Genomic DNA, 18,648 nt, shown 5'->3' with positions numbered 1-18,648 from the left:
GTTAACAATGATTCAACTGTAATTAACGTAAGTAATAGCAAATAAAACACAAGAATCTGCATATCTCTAGCTTGAAATATCCTTCTGAACAACTTGCTGAAAAATCAGTAACAATCTTAAACTAGAGGGGCACTCAGTAGAGTGCAGACCTCCGCTACGGCAGCTTATTTCTCAACCTTTTGCTCGACCTTGATATTGATCTTTGAGCTTGAAATGTATTAATTGGCGTAGATTTTCATACTCCAAAATATGAACCAAGTTAGAAGTCTCTGTGACAATGATGTCCAAATTTATGGCTGATTACGTAAATTGGACATTTTACTTGACCGTAACCTTAACCTTTGACCTTGACCTTACAAAATTTGATCATTTCCACCTTTTCACATAACAGGTAATCCGTGTATGTTTCATTACTTTACGATTAAGCTTGTGGTCAGGGAGCTGTTTACAAACAAACACACACACATACAAAGAAACATAAAAAACTGGGGGGGGGGAGGAACATAACCTACTTCCACCTTCGTTGGCGGAGGCAATTGCAATAGTTCTTAAGAAAACCAACAATTTTGGAGTTAGTATTTTTTTCGTAAGCCAACTGCTCTTAATCAGCTCGCCATATTGATTACCTGTCACTTCAAACAAGGTTTCGACTTGACAGATTGACTGTTGATTTAGTATTTCGTGATACAAAACTATTAATATCAATTCTATTTGCAACACATCTTTACGTTCTTAAATGCTCTGACTTATAAGCGTTTATGTATGTATGATATAAAATCTGTTAAAAGTAAAATACATAAAATTATGTATTCTAGTTTCCTATTATTTAATTTCAGACAATAAATAGTAAGAAATGTAACACTGTTCTTTTACCTCGATATATTTTCCAATATTTATCCTTTTTATTCTTCCTCACTCTGTTTCCATTATTTCTTTTATCTTGATATATCTTCCAATATTTTTCCTTTTTAATTTTCCTCCCTCTGTTTTTATTATTGATAAACTATATCCAAATGTCAGATTTTTTTTTATTGTTTTCAGTGTCCCACATGTTGCCTGTGACTCCACCATAGACGCGATGTAAACAATTATTTTGTTTACATTCATCTAAAAGCAAATGAACAAAAGATCAACAGGGAAGTGACTGATCCACACCATCAAAATACATTTTCATTCGTTCCATAAACAGCGTTCCGCCTCTATCGTTCTGTCTGTGGGTGTATTTGCATTCTTTTCCAGCCCTTTGTGTATCGACGAAGAGGAAGCGTTGTGCGAAATCAAAGGTGTCCACGCAAATGGATATAAAAAAAAAGAGCCAGATGTATTAGATGAAAAAGAAAACGCCTTTGAACGAAGGTTTATCCGCGTTTGATGTGCCTCAAAGCAATGCAGGAAATAGGAGGCGACAACCACAAAGAATGAATTGATTTCCGAAGACGAATAATTTGTTCCGAATAGCGAAGCTACAGCTTTGTAAAAGACAATCCAAAAGCAAACCATTGTTCTCTAGTCTTGGGTAGTGCTATAGCCTCTGTATTATTTTCTTTCAATGTCTTCGATTAGAGTTCTCTTGCTTGAGGGTACAATCTGGCGCACTATTCTATCGTACAGTATTTCTCTTCCTCTTATTTTGTTAAAGTTTTTATAGATTATATAGGAAATGTATATTTTAATGAAGTTACTGTTCTTGTAATAATTTATTTTTTCTAGTTTTCTCTCCTCACTGGGCTACATTCCCTGTTGGAGCCCCTGGGATTATAGCATCCTGCATATCCATCTCATCTAGGGTTCTAGCTTAGCATTTTAATAATAATAATAATAATAATGATAATAATAATAATAATAATAATAATAATAATAATAATAATAATAATAATAATAATAATAATGTAGCTGTTTGACTAGATCGTGTCATGGCAGATTTCTCGGAAACACTGTCTGGAGCTGGAGAAGGTCAGGGAATCGTTCTGCATGATGCATATTCATCGAGAAATCTCAAGAGATTCAGAATACCAAATTAAAAGTGTTGTAAAAGAGAGATGGATGTTTGAAAAAATAACAGCATATGATTATCTAGTAATCATCATCACCATAAGCATCATCTTCTTCTACGGCTATTGACACAAAGGGCCTAGATTAGATTACGCCAGTCGACTCTCTCTTGAGTTTTTAAATCAATACTTCTCCAGTCATCATCTCCTACTTCACGCTTCATAGTCATCAGTCATGTAAGCTTGTGTTTTCTAACTCTCCTAGTACCTTGTGCAGTCCAGTTTTTTTTATATATATATATATATATATATATATATATATATATATATATATATATATATATATACTTATATATATATATATATATATATATATGTATATATGTATATATATATATATATATATATATATATATATATATATATTTATAAATATATATACATATATATATACATACATATACATATATATATATATATATATATATATATATATATATATTATATATATATATTATATATATATATATATTATATATATACATATATGTATATATATATATATATATATATATATATATATATATATAATGTAAAGATTACAGTAAACACTTAGAGTATGCAACTCTTAACATTCAGGCTTCTATCTTTATATTGCAGCGACATTTAAAGCTGAAACTCGCATGTGAAAAGCTAATATTCTGACTCCCCATCTAAAGAACTAGAATCTCCAGAAGTCGGAATTCTGAGAAGTTGCATCTTTTTTTTTAAACAGGAAGGAAAGTTTTCCTTCAAGATTTATTCATGCAATATCAAACAGGCGGCAGAGAGATGCACTGTTAAACGATTCATATCAGAGAAGTGAGGAAAGATGCGCAGTGAAACCGTGCATAACAAAGAAGTGAGGAAAGATGTGCAGTTAAATGGTGTATATCAGAGAAGCGAGGAAAGATGCGCACTTGAACGGTGCATATCAGAGAAGCGAGGAAAGATGAACAGTTAAACGGTCTATATCAGAAAAGCAAGGAAAGATGCGCAGTTAAACGACATATCATACATGCCAGGAAAGATGCGCAAATAAATAGTGTATATCAGGCAAGCCAGGAAAGAGGCGCAAATAAACTGTGCATATCAGCAAGCCAGGAAAGATTCGCAGTTAAATAGTGTACATCAGACAAGCCAGGAAAGACGCGCAGTTAAACGGTGCATACCAGACAAGCAAGTAAAAATGTGCGGTTAAACGGTGCATATCAGAAAAGTCCGGAAAGATGCGCAATTGAATGGCGCATATCAGACAAGCCAGGAGACTCACAGCTAAGCGGTGCATATCAGACAAGCCAAGAAAGACGCGCAAGTAAACTGTGCATATCAAACAGGCCAGGAAAGATGCGCAATGAAACGGTGCATATTAGACAAGCCAGGATAGATTCGCAGCTAAACGTTGCATATCAGACAAGCGTGGAAAGACGCGCAGTTAAACAGTGCATATCAGACAAGCCAGGAAAGATGCACAGTTGAACAGTGCATATCAGACAAGCGAGGAAAGATGGCAGTTATAGTGATTGAAGTGTTTCTTCCCATAAAGGATCGTGTGAGCTTCTGTCTAAGAAACACTGTTATAGGCAAGTTAATGGTTTTTGTTTTAATGATGAATTTCTCAATCTACAACAGATTTAGTAGGTTTGAGAGTAGCCCTCAAAAGGATATTGGGAGTCAAATGGCAGAACAGGATTAGAAACTATATTATAAGAGAGATTACTCAAGTGCATATGTGGATTAGATCATTATGAGGGACAGATGGAGATGGTTTGGGCATGCTCTTTGTACTCCCCAACAGCGATTAGTTCACTAAACATTTAACTGGATTCCAAAAGGCACTAGAAGAGTTGGAAAATCCAGACCTACATGGCTGAGGACTATGGAGCTTAAAGTAGGAGATGATGGTTGGAGAAGTATCTAATTAAAAGCTAAAGATAGACACGACTGGTGAAATCTAACTGAGGCCCTTTGCGTGAATAGGCGTAGGAGGAGATGATGATGATGAAACTTTCTAATAATTTATGTGCCGAAATGTGAAAAGGAAAAAAAAAAGATATTTCGAATTCGGTTGGTTATACAAGTTCTTCCTCCATGAACATATGATGTGTTTTACCAAATTTTAGTTTACTTAGACATCTAAAAAATATTTGTGACAGTCGATATCATATATTATAAGACAAATATTAGCATTACGTATCTAATTAAATAAGTAATTCTTGTGAAAACATGCAATTGCATCTCGTAGCATTTATTATAGATTGTCATTTAATATACCCCATACTTTATCATTTTTCAATTGATGTTGTAAGATGGCCCAAATACTTCTTTATTCTTTAAACTTGATAATGGATATTTTGGTTCCTATGGATGGGTTTCCCTGGCAACCATATGGTTGCCTCAGGCAATTCCAATTCCAGGAAGCTGGTCTGAACTGGATTCTATTTATTATTTTGAATGAATAGACTCATCGTTTATGATAAACTAGCTCTTGCCTTGGCAGTTAAGTGGTCTGAGTTCAAACATATCTAGAATAGGAATTGCATGACAAAATCCTTTTGCAAAACTGATATCGAAGAAAGATAAATAATTCTGAATTCTCCATCTCTTAGTTATGGTGGATTTGAATTTAGAATATTAATGATATTGAGTTTTTTTATCACGTTTTAATTTAAAAAAAAAAACTCTTCTATGTGAAGCTATTATATATTGGGATATACTTCAACCTATAGGGAAATTTCTTCTCTCTCTCTCTCTCTCTCTCTCTCTCTCTCTCTCTCTCTCTCTCTCTCTCTCTCTCTTACACACACACACACACGCACAGACTTTCAATGTTTTTATAGGAAACAGGTAGGGTCCAAAGTCGAAATATATAATGTGTTCATACAGGCATTTGGCAGTTACAACTTTCTTTTCACCAGCCGAACCATGTTCAAGTCCTTTCTCAATTCACCTTTGTCCCAGATTCACTGTTCACCAAGCCATGTTCTAACGATATTCTAAATCTGCGCTATAATTTCATTGATAAGTAGACGACATATATCTTGCTCGTAAATGAACTGCGTCTCTGTTCTTCCTGTTGTTCGATTGTCCTTGTTCTATTAAAATGATGTCATGGAAGGAAGAGTTGTTATAAAGGTGTTCTACTTTCGCTTTACTCGTCCTCGAGAAATCCTTTGTCAGAACTGCTCTAGCATCTTTGCATTTAGTGATGTACCGTGATGCATTCTTGAGTGATACGTAAATGAATTACTCCTCCTTAGAATAACGGTTTGGGTCTTCATCCAAGAATATTGACCTTCACTACTTCTTGAGTTCCAACTGGTAAGTGTGATTTCTGTTTTAATACATGTCAGATGTTTATCAGTTCAGTAGGCTGTAGTATTATCTTTTCCTATGTGGTCCAAGTGACTTTGGTGTTCCTAAGCTCAGAATGATATTTCTCAGGACGTTAAAGGGTTACGAATCTTTATACCTTAAAAGAATTGGAATAAAAATTGGAAACCATTGCAAAGAAAAATTAGAAGGAAACTTTATAGAGACCATACCTTAGCTATACTAAGCTTTCTTACTTTGCTCTTAACTGCATTACGTACTTGTTGTTCGATGTATTTTCTTCAAAATCTAATGGATTTCTCCTTGTGTCATACCCCATATGCCCACCAGGTTTCGTTGAAATTGGTTCAGTCATTTTTTCTTATTGTTGTCTACAAATAAAAAATAAACTAACAGAATATTTGCCATTTATTTAACATAGCGATTAATTTCAAAGTATTGCTGCGTACTTGTACTTTGACGTACTCTATCCAAAATGTTACAGATTCACCATTGGGTCATATGCATCATGACTACCAAATTTGGTCGGTTACGTAGAGTAGTTTTGGTATAAATTTCCTAACAAACAAACTAAGAAACTAGAAGTAAAACTCTAAGACTACAGACCTCCGTCATGGCAGCTTAATTCTGTGAACCAGCTTGCCTTAGTGTTAATTCGTCGACCTTTTGCTCGACCTTGACCTTTACCTTTGACTTAGGACTTTAAAAATTGAATCACTTCCACTTCTCAACATAATTAATCCCTGAAAGTTTCACTATTCTATGAGAATATATCATGGCTAGGAAGTTGTTCATAAACAAACAAACGTACATACAGACAAACAAGGGCAAAAACATAACCTCCTCCCGACTTCGTTAGCGGAGGTAACAAATAAACAAGAGTGAGTGTATACCCATCGTAAAACATTTGAATTTGGCTAAGGAAATTAAGAATTAAACATAACCTATATGAAGTATTGAATATGTGGCTTATATTAATTAAATATCCATATATAACGCTTAAGGATATGATCATTATATTATTTTCATTCTTTTATCCCTTCCTAAAATGAGTGAGGAATTATTAAAACGCAAATTATTCTCCCCATTATAAAAGCACCCTTTGAGATTTCAAATATTCATGTCATATCAATAAATGCGTAATAACATAGGGCGTATCCTCGTTCACATCCAATTACGCAATTATTTTGCACTGGTAGCCAATTAAAACCGATGGCAGGCGCTGCCCATGTTACTAACCAAATGAAAGTTTGCGCCTCTGTTTGTTGATATTTGTCCATGAATAATTTTTGTTTGATACGCACTTCAACTACTATGCATTTGTTTGGTGAAATTTTAATGGTTGCTTGCGAATATGAATTACTATCGGACATAAAATTCAATATTGCAATCAGGAGCTGTACATTTGATTAAACTCTATATCAATTACATATATATATATATATATATATATATATATATATATATATATATATGTGTGTGTGTGTGTGTGTGTATTTTGAAGTGTTTTATAGTTTATATATGAAAGATTTATTGTAATATTGTAGTTGTTCTTAAACTTCTTGTAATTTTTTCCTTATTTTCTTTCCTCACTGGGTTATTTTCCCTTTTGGGGCCCTTGGCCTTATAGCATCCTGCTTTTCCAACTAGGGTTGTAGCTTAGCAAGTAAGGATAATATATATATATATATATATATATATATATATATATATATATATATATATATATATATATATATATTTATTTATATATCTTTGCCTGTAAGAAACAATTTTGAATATTCTAAAGCAGAAGCACAAGTACTCACTTCCTTATAACTCAAATCTTATCCTGTGTCAAATAATTTTTGCTGTTAAAAGGTAAAGGCATAATTATGCACTTGCTTAGTTTTAAATATTGGCCTGTGTCAAATAATTTTTGCTACCAAAGTGCAAACACATAATTACGCACTTCCTTGTAATTTAGATCTTTGCCTGTGTCAAATTATTTTTGCTGTCAAAAGGCAAAAAAAAAAAAAAGAAAAAAATTACGCACTTCCTTGTAATTTAGATTGCTGCCTGTGTCAAATGATGTTTGCTGTCAAAAGGTAAAAGCATAATTACACACTTCCTTGTAATTTAGATCTTAGCCTGTGTCAAATAATTTTTGCTGTCAAAAGGCAAAAGCATAATTAAGCCCTTACTTTTAATTGAGAACTTTGTAAGTGTCAAATAATTTTTGCTGTCAAAAGGCAAAAGCATTATTACGCACTTGCTTGTAATTGAGATCTTTGCCTGTGTAAAATAATTTTTGCTGTCAAAAGACAAAAACATAATTACGCACTTCCTTGTAATTTAGATCTTTGCCTGTGTCAAATGATTTTTGCTGTTAAAAAGCATAAGCATATATACGCACTTCCTTGTAATTTACATCTTTTCCTGTGTAAAATCATTTTTGGTGTCAAAATGCACAAGCATATTTAGGCCCTTCCATGTAAGTTAGAACTCCATTATCATTTAATGACACCATTAAATCAAAACCAGTGCCAATTCCTGGTATGTTATGATGCAAAGGACTTTCCAATATAAAAATCTCCTTACATCAGGAAAGAGAATATGCTATACATTTCAAAGGAAATTAGTATATTTCTTATGATTTTGTAAAACAACAAACTTGCTTTCATTTTTTTCCATGAATTCTATTTTTATTCTGGAGGATTTCCTTAATATGTAATGGGACTTTTCCCCTGAAGGGTCTTGTGCAAATAAACACATTACATATATGGTGAGAAAAAACGTTTATCTTTATTTGTTATATATATATATATATATATGTATATATATATATATATATATATATATATATATATATATATATATATATATATATATTTATATATATGTATGTATATATGTATGTATATATATATATATATATATATATATATATATATATATACATATATATATATATATATATATATATATATATATATCTATATCTATATCTATATCTATATATATATATATATATATATATATATATACATATATATATAGATATATATATATATATATATATATAGATATATATATATATAGATATAGATATATATATATATATATATATATACATATATATATATATATATATATATATATACATATGTATATATATATATATATATATGTCAGACAGATGCTTATTTTTGAGTAAGTTTCGTATGCAGAAGGTTTATGTATGTTATTGATGTCTTTATTTGTGGGTTTTGTTAATTAATAAGAAATGAGGAGACAAATGCAGTTAGTAGTAATTGTAAAGATATAGAAAGAGTTGTGGAGAGACAGGAGAGTGAACGGGAGTTAGGTAGGATGTTTTCAACTAATTTCGCTGACTCCAGGGTTCTTTCCCGTAAACAACCCCCCCAAACGACAGGATCCGTTCTTGAATGTCGAACGGAACATAGACGAATGAGACGTGGAAGCCGGGAAAAAGTCACGTGATTAAGGATAGCTTGACACGCCCAGGACGACCATATATAAGCAACGAGAAGACGGCATCTCGCCCTCTTCCTAGTAGTCACTCTGTATAATAGGTCTAACGACCTACTTAACCTGCCGGGTCTCCTTGACGACAACACATGGCGGCTGCCTATACCAAATTGAGGGACGGCGATTACGTAGAATACTAAAGCAGCCGCGAAATTACAGGGGAACAATTACCCCTGAGAACGAAGGACGACGAACAAAGTTACTACGCCCGCACCTGAGTGTCTGTGAGTGCGTTTGGCGAGACGTCCCAGAGCGACCGAGAGGCGTGACGTCCCCGAGTGACCAAGGCGTGTCTAGAACTTCGCGCCAGCCTTCCCAACACCTGACGAAGGCTTATACTTCAGCGACGACAGTAGGCCTATAGATGACGTTTAGGCCTAACTAAACCAGGATTCACCAAATTCTCCAGCCAGTGTCAAGACGTCTGAGTTCATCACTAAGTGTTAATGTAAAACCACGCTTTTGTTTTTGACTGCTTGTAAGTGCCTGTTCAAACCCCTTTTTATGTCTAGTAAAGAAAGAAACCAGCATTCGTATCCCTCACCCACGAAACTTTGCTTATGTAAACTCCTGAGAGAAATTCAATTAATATTAAACTAAAGGAAGAGGTAAGATACTAGACTAATTAAGAAGTTATTGCTAACTAAATCAAAGACATCTTCACAAATGGTGGCATCGTTAAGGGATACTGTGCCGTGTTGTATTAAGTTTGAACTAATACTGGCTTTATTTCAGGAAAGTGCTGAAACCCCCTTTTATGTGTCGAAGAAATACAAAACAATCTCAAGAAAAACAGAGGGAAACCAAAGGAGTCGTGAACCAATGGATATGTGAGTAGTTTGCATGTTTTCGTTCACTCTCTTGTTTTGTATAAATACTGTCTCTCTATAGAATAGGAAGTCAGGGCATTTGTCTCTCGTAAGAAAATTTTGGTGTTTTAATTTTTCCTTTTTTTTGTGATATGAGTCTGGACAATATTTTCCAAAGACTTACACAATATCAGTACGACTTGAGATTAACTGCAGACAGACGGTCGCGAAGTGCTAGTGTAGGAAGACGTCAAAATCTGACTAGAAACCGAAGTTCGAGTCCGGTAAGAGCAAATATTGCCGATATGAATTCCGCTGGGCTGATCACACAAACCACACGGTTTTGTGGAAATGTAAGTAGGGATAATCCCGACAAACAAAGGTTAGAGAAATACAGTGTAGATAAGTGGTTAGCGGACACAGAGAATAGGATCGCTAGTTTTAAAATAACTGACGATGTTGCAAAAATTAAACAGGCAATGATGTTAGTCAACGTAGACGTAGGGGATGCTCACCCTACATTAAACGGTAAGGCCTTTGAAAAAATTACCACTTTCAACGAGTTCAAGGAGGAATGCAGACTATTGTGGCGATCGGCCAAGGAGACCGATCGGTTGTCGAACTTGTATAGGCTTACCTCAACTAATAAATGTGAAGGTGAATCCAGGGCCAGTTGGCGTGCCCAGGTTAGGGATCAGGTAAGAGCAGTTAGGGAAGACTTTTTGTCATTGCCCACAATCACGGTAGGAGACGGAACCAAGTTTAGTAAGGATAATAAGAACCTGGTAGATATAGATGAAGTTCTAAACCTTGTGGCCTACAGTAAGATGTATGCGGCCTTGTTGGAAGACCTAAAGTTAGATCCTGCCCAGAAAACCACAAAAACACCGAATGAATGTCAAGAAATTATACAGAAAAACGAGACCGGTAGGAATAAATATTACCATAAAAATTATCAAAATAACCAGCCCCCTTACAAGTCAAATGAACAAAACAGAGGAAATTATAAGGAAACATATAAATCTAGAGGGAATTATCATCATAAGGGAGCTAGACCAAAGAATAGGTATTGCCAGTATTGTCAAAGAGGAGGTCACACAGACCAAGAATGTTGGTACCAAGGTAAGAAACATAATAAACCCTCCGAAAATACTCCTCAGGTACAGGCAAGGGATAACTCAAACCCTACTAATTACTCCGAAGAAAAACAAGGTAACAGAAAGTGACTAGAAGAGCAGGATAGGAGTCCAGGAAATAGGGAAACCAAAGAATGGAAGGATGTTGCAGGTAGCGGAGGTACATCCACGTTGCCAGCAACATATTTATCCTTCCGACAGCAATCATTACCCAAGACAAATATCAAGATAGAAGGTAAAGAATGTCTTAGTTTGTTAGATTCAGGAAGTACTGTAAATCTCATAGGGCTCCATACCTTAACTGATTGTTTGAATATACCTATTTCTGCAATTAGGAGTGAGGATACATTAATTCAGGGGATAACTGGCAATCAGCTTAACAATGTAGGAGCCATAGATTTAAACATTGAATTGCTAGAGAAGAAGTGTCAAGTGCCATTTTTGGTTTTGCAAGAAGTAGCATTTCCCGCTCGAGCTTTGATTTCTTTTGCAACAATGCAAGATTTTGGCATAGTTTTTGATTGTCAAGACAGAAGATTAGTTCTAAAGGGAAATAATCAGGAAGTCTGTTTCCAACTTGTTGATGACAAGTCCACTACAAATTTGGCCAATTTGCAGGGGACCGCTTCGATAGTTGAAACACACTCCGGTTCAGAAAGAGAAAGGGAAATCAAAGTAAAATCAGAAGAAAGGGAGAAAGAAGAGAATTTAGCAATTGCACCTAGAAAGGGAGAAATTACTTCTTGTAAAGGCAGCACACATACTAAGGATGAAAATGTCGACAGAGAATCTGAGAGAATAGATAAAAGGGAATTCCAAGAAGTTTTGCTGCTAGGCACATTGAATTCACAAGAATTAAGACACTTAAGAGAAACAGAATCTCAAAAAGGAGGAGATGAAGATTCATGTTTTTGTACTCAAGTACAAACTGGGGAAATAAGTCTGATCAGCACAGCAGATGCAAACAAAATAAGATTTAGGCTAGCTAGAGATGTAGTACTACTGCCCAATACTCTTACTAGAGTATATTTAATAACCCGCCTACACACAAATAATGATGTAATCTTGACCCCAGAAGGATTACCAGAATATGTCAGAATGGATAACTCATTAGTTCAGATGGAGGGATTAGCCTGTACTACTTATGTCATGAATTATTCTGATAAAAGACTCCATTTGTTAGCGGGTACAGAATTTTGTACAGGAATAGAAGTTACACACAAAATGATTCCGTTAGAGGAGGAAGCATTCTTTACCATAGGAAACATTGATGCAGGAATAGATAGGGAGATAGATAACACCGATTTTCCTGAGTACCGTAAAAGGTTAATAGAAACCTTAAATAAATATAGGCAGGGCATAGCAATTACAGGTGATAGGTTAGGTAGGACTGAGGTGTTAAGACATAAGATAATCCTAGATGATGGAGCTAAACCCTTTTTTCATACCTAATTATAAATTACCTATCAGCCAACGTCCAATAGTAGATAAAATGATAGAAGAAATGAAAGAAGAAGGAGTGGTCATACCCTCTAAATCACCTTATAATTCTCCCATGTTGTTGATTCCAAAGAAAGATGGAAGTTACAGATTAGTGATTGATTATCGCAAGTTGAATGCGAACACAGTTCCTGATAGGATGCCCATGCCTGTAATAAACGATGTTTTGGCTCAGTTAGGAGGAGCAAAGATCTTCTCATCCTTAGATCTACTAAGTGGATATTGGCAAGTACCTTTAGACGAAGAATCAAAGCCATTAACTGCCTTCAGCACACATAAAGAACACTTAGAATTTCAGGTAATGCCATTTGGGTTAACATCAGCTCCATTGACTTTTGTAAGGTTAATGTTACAGATCTTAGGAGACATAGAGAATGTGTCAGTCTATTTAGATGATGTCATTATATTTAGCAAAGATATAGAGAGCCATTTCGGAACCATAGAAATCGTTTTAGAACGACTAAGACTGGCAGGATTAAAGATAAAGGTTAAGAAATGTCAATTCTTGAGGAAATCATTAGAATATTTAGGACATGTGATCAGTGCTGATGGATTACGCATGCAAGAAGGAAAAATAAAGGCGATTGTGGAATATCCTGCTCCACAAAATTTGAAAGGTGTAAGAAGATTTTTAGGGATGATAGGATACTATAGACCATTTGTCAAAAATTTTGCTACTATAGCTAAACCATTGACAGAATTAACTAAGAAGGATGTAGAGTTTGAATGGAAAGCAGAGCAAGAGGAGGCTTTTCAAAAGTTGAAGGAGAAATTAATCCAAGATCCTATCTTAGTGTATCCAGACTTTAGCAAGCAATTTTACTTAGCATGTGATGCTTCGAATACAGGAATAGGAGCGGTTTTGTTACAGAAGGCAAAAAACCCGAATGAGGGTAGTATATTATGCAAGTAGAGTCCTGAATGCGGCCGAACGAAATTACAATACCACAGAAAAGGAATGTTTAGCCATTTATTGGGCACTGAGAAAGTTTCGGCACATTTTGTTAGGACACAAAGTAAATGTACTTACTGACCATAAACCCATATGTGACCTATTTAAGAAAAGAGCTTTCACTAATAACTTAAAGTTTAATCGATGGTTTATTAGTGTGCTAGAGTTTGCTCCAGAATTTAGATACATTCCAGGTAAGTTTAATACTTTAGCAGATGGATTATCTAGAGCACAAGAGGATACTGAAAGAATTATCACAACTAACACTTTTTGTTTCAGCTGTCAGGTCGTAGACTTAGATTTGGAGAGAGTTAAAATAGAACAAGAGAAACAAGAAGGTATCAGGAAAATAATAGGAGATTTGCTACAAGATGAAACCTCTAGGTCAGATTTTGAATTAATAAATGGGATATTATATAAGAAGGCTAAGGATAGGAGTGCTTGCTCTAGACTATATGTGCCTGACACCCTGACTAAAGAAGTATTAACTCTAACACATACCCACAAGTTGGCAGGACATCCAGGAATCAAAAAGACTCTGAGAACAATAAATAGAAATTATTTTTGGCCTAAGTGCAGCGAAGAAGCAAAGCAATTTGTAAATGAATGTCAAACTTGTAATAGGCATAAAGGTCATGTAAATGTCAGAGCTCCTTTAGAAAAATATCCTAGTAATTTAAACCCTTTTGAGGTAGTTCAGATGGATCATATAGGACCCTTTCCAAAAACTTTGAGAGGAAATAAATATATACTGGTATTCATTGATTATTTGACTCGGTATTTAGAAATTGTCCCAGTCAGAGATAGAACTGCAGTTTCTGTTGCAGAAGCTTTAAAGACCAGAATACTCACAAGACATTCGTGTCCGGAGGTACTTTTGTCGGACAATGCACCCGAATTCACCAGTGAGGTAATGAAAAAGCTTTGTGAATTTTTTGAGATAAAGAAATGCGAGATAACCCCTTATAAGCCGAGTTCAAATGGGACAGTGGAAAGGGCCAATAAGAAGATACTGGATGTACTGCGAACTATCATTAGTCCAACTACAGAAGATTGGGACCTAGCGCTAGAGGACGTTCAGTTTACTTTGAATAACACAGTAAATGAGACAGTAGGAGAAACCCCACACTTTTTGCTTTATGGTTATCAGAAAAGACTGCCAAACTCATTGTTAGATGACGCAAAACCTCCTAGGCACACATATGATTACCAGGACTATATAGCTTGGAAACTGCAAAGAACCTTTCAAATAATAAGACAAACCAGACAATCTTTAGAAAAGGGCCAACAGGTAAATAAGAAATACTATGACACAACTAGTTCCATGACTGACCTGAAGATAGGCTCACAAGTATATATAAAGGTACATGTAAAGGAAGGACCAAATGAAAAGGTATCTCCCAAATTTGAAGGTCCTTATAGAGTGTTAGAAAGGGAAAGGAATAATAAATTTAAGCTGATACATGAACAGAATTTAGATGTAAGGTATGCCCATTGGAATCATATGAAGGTTGTAAAAACTAATCCATGGTCCTCTCAACTTCTACAGGAAGTGGTGGAAAAACTTCCTTCTGATCCTACCCCTGGTGGTCGGTATCACTTGCGAAATAGACATTAAAAGTGGGGCCTTGATACAAAATCATGGAAAAGGTGAACTGTTAACAGATTTTGCTGTAGTAAAAATTAATGTCAATTCAATATTAGAAAGGGAAGAACATTTGAACCAGTTAGATAAGGAACTACGGAAGTGCATACTAACCCATAGTGATTCTGCCTTTGTAGAAGTATTAAGAAATTTACAGGGTAAAATTGAAGACATTGTCAGGCCTCAAAGAAACAAGAGATCTTTGTTACCTTTTGTAGGAAGTGCCTTTAGTGCTTTGTTTGGAGTGGCTACAGAAAACGATGTAAGAGGTTTGACTGATCGTGTAGAACTAATCGAGAAATGGGCTAATCAGAAGGGTAATCTTATAAGTACTCTGATAGAAAATAATAATAAGAATGTAGAGAACATAAAAAAGATGGTGGAATTTATTAATCAAGTTAACGTGAATGTTTCTAATAAAATAGATGACGTAGAACAAGTGTTTAAGTTGATTCATGAAGTAGAAATCGAGATTGGTGATCACAAGGAATCTGTGAACGGACTAATAAATGCACAAAAGGGAATACTCAGCCCTGCTATCATTTCTCCAAAAACTTTGAAAGAAATTATCGATTGGTGTATGGTAAATAGCCATTCCAAGCCTTTGCTAGAAGATATATTTTGGTATTACACAATGTCAACTGTGAAAGTAACAAAAGGGTATTTGTTGGTATTGATCCCCTTCAAGGGTATGAATTTGTTTGACCTGTATACAATACATCCTTTCCCAGTTAAGATAGGAAATGCAACAATAATTTGGAACCATCCGAAGGTTCGTCTAGCATTGGATAAGAACAAGTTGTTGATGATTATTTTAGAAGAAGGTGATTTAGAACAGTGTGTGTTGATAAGTGAAAGTCAATCCATGTGCAATTTTGTGCAAATTAAACAACCTATGAGCAATTTTCCGTGTATCCGAGGTATTTTCTTTGAGAATTATGAGTTGATGAGAGAGTGTAAATTTGAAACTTTTGCTTTGCCATACAGGGCATTACATTTAGGTAATGAGATTTTTGTTTATGTACAAAGTACTAAAAATGCAGAAGTTACTTGTGATGGGAAGACTCAAACATTTCAGTTAGGAAACTTGAAGTCATTTGCAGATTCTTGCTCAGTAGTGATAAATGATTATCTCTATTATGTACCAAGTGTGTTTTTGCATTATGAGTTAAATCAATCTTCCATTGCAAAGAGTTACGAGAACAAGATTAATCATTTTCAGCTAGACAAATTAACAGTGGTAGAAAATGTGGCAATGCCACTTGATAATGATTATGTTCTGTTTTACAAGAAAGATGTTGCACCATTTCTGACTATGTGTAATGTGTTTTTGATTGTACTTATTACTGTGGTAACGTATAATGTGGTGAAGTATTTGGTTTTCAGAAAATTGGAAAGGATTAATGAGTTGCTACTAGTTATTACTGGGAAACCTAAAGAATAGGTTTGTTGTTTTGTTGTATGTGAGGATTCTATAAGAATCCTAGTAGCTGGCCGAGTGGTGTCAGACAGATGCTTATTTTTGAGTAAGTTTCGTATGCAGAAGGTTTATGTATGTTATTGATGTCTTTATTTGTGGGTTTTGTTAATTAATAAGAAATGAGGAGACAAATGCAGTTAGTAGTAATTGTAAAGATATAGAAAGAGTTGTGGAGAGACAGGAGAGTGAACGGGAGTTAGGTAGGATGTTTTCAACTAATTTCGCTGACTCCAGGGTTCTTTCCCGTAAACAACCCCCCCAAACGACAGGATCCGTTCTTGAATGTCGAACGGAACATAGACGAATGAGACGTGGAAGCCGGGAAAAAGTCACGTGATTAAGGATAGCTTGACACGCCCAGGACGACCATATATAAGCAACGAGAAGACGGCATCTCGCCCTCTTCCTAGTAGTCACTCTGTATAATAGGTCTAACGACCTACTTAACCTGCCGGGTCTCCTTGACGACAACACATGGCGGCTGCCTATACCAAATTGAGGGACGGCGATTACGTAGAATACTAAAGCAGCCGCGAAATTACAGGGGAACAATTACCCCTGAGAACGAAGGACGACGAACAAAGTTACTACGCCCGCACCTGAGTGTCTGTGAGTGCGTTTGGCGAGACGTCCCAGAGCGACCGAGAGGCGTGACGTCCCCGAGTGACCAAGGCGTGTCTAGAACTTCGCGCCAGCCTTCCCAACACCTGACGAAGGCTTATACTTCAGCGACGACAGTAGGCCTATAGATGACGTTTAGGCCTAACTAAACCAGGATTCACCAAATTCTCCAGCCAGTGTCAAGACGTCTGAGTTCATCACTAAGTGTTAATGTAAAACCACGCTTTTGTTTTTGACTGCTTGTAAGTGCCTGTTCAAACCCCTTTTTATGTCTAGTAAAGAAAGAAACCAGCATTCGTATCCCTCACCCACGAAACTTTGCTTATGTAAACTCCTGAGAGAAATTCAATTAATATTAAACTAAAGGAAGAGGTAAGATACTAGACTAATTAAGAAGTTATTGCTAACTAAATCAAAGACATCTTCATATATATATATATATATATATATATAGATATATATATATATATATATATATATATATATATATATATATATGTATATATATATATATATATATATATATATATATATATATAAATATATATATCTATATCTATATATCTATATATATATATATATATATATATATATATATATATATATATATATATATATATACATATATATATATATATATATATATACATATATATATATATATATATACATATATATATATATATATATATATATATATAGATATATAGATATATATATATATATATATATATATATATATACATATATATATATGTATATATATATGTTATTGACAGTTCTTTCCTTAGAAAGACTGTATAACGTTTAAAACGTTTCCACAATATTTAAATCCTCAGACAGATTGCAAAACCTTTAAAATGTTTCAAAAGGTTAAAATCGTCTGTTTACACAGTGACATTCATTCGATATTCATTCATACTAAAAAAAATATTTTCCTCTTCAGTTGTATTTTTTCATAGGACGATAAAAGATATGTATGTCAAACCTTCTATCTTTTTAAGCATCTTATATAATAACCATTCAGAAAGAAAGAAGTTAATGCGAGCCATTTTTTTTCTATTTCTCTAAATAATATTTTAAGTGAGTTTTGTTACACGTTCACCCACTCTTTATTGGACTAAAAAAAGTAAAATATGGAGCGTTTGAATACAAAACATTATTTCGCAAGAATGGAGCACTGGATGTAACTGAAAGGCTTTTTAAACTGATTCTTTTTTTTATATGCAGGCGATAGCAAACTTTTATATCGGTTCTTTTTTATTATGCCAACCCAAATGGACAAAAAGAGCTGTGTGAAAAGGGGAAAATATCTTTTATTATACTGATATAATTTCAAAATTATAAAAATAATCGAATAATAAAAAAAATGGATACTAATAATTTGACTGAAGAGCAGTTTGGTCGCCAAGTTCTATGAATGGAAATGTTATAGCATTATGTAGTTTTTTCAGTTAAAATCAATATATATATATATATATATATATATATATATATATATATATTTATACGTATTTATATATGTGTATATATATATATATATAGATATATGCATATATATATATATATATATATATATATATATATATATATATATATATATGTATGTAT

General features: G+C 34.2%; 1 protein-coding gene across 1 annotated transcript; it reads left to right on the top strand.

The window, feature by feature from the left end:
* Window positions 1-8,538: 8,538 nt before the first annotated feature.
* On the top strand, window positions 8,539-17,229 carry LOC137642849 (uncharacterized). Its single transcript, XM_068375722.1, has 2 exons — window positions 8,539-9,724; window positions 14,841-17,229. The coding sequence occupies exons 1-2, from the start codon at window positions 9,561-9,563 to the stop codon at window positions 16,378-16,380; spliced, it is 1,704 nt and encodes a 567-aa protein (XP_068231823.1). The 5' UTR covers window positions 8,539-9,560; the 3' UTR covers window positions 16,381-17,229.
* The last annotated feature ends 1,419 nt before the right edge of the window (window positions 17,230-18,648 follow it).

The sequence above is a fragment of the Palaemon carinicauda genome, chromosome 6, assembly GCF_036898095.1.
Source record: "Palaemon carinicauda isolate YSFRI2023 chromosome 6, ASM3689809v2, whole genome shotgun sequence".
Classification (NCBI taxonomy): Eukaryota; Metazoa; Arthropoda; class Malacostraca; order Decapoda; family Palaemonidae; genus Palaemon; species Palaemon carinicauda.
This window is presented reverse-complemented; position numbering and strand designations above follow the sequence as displayed.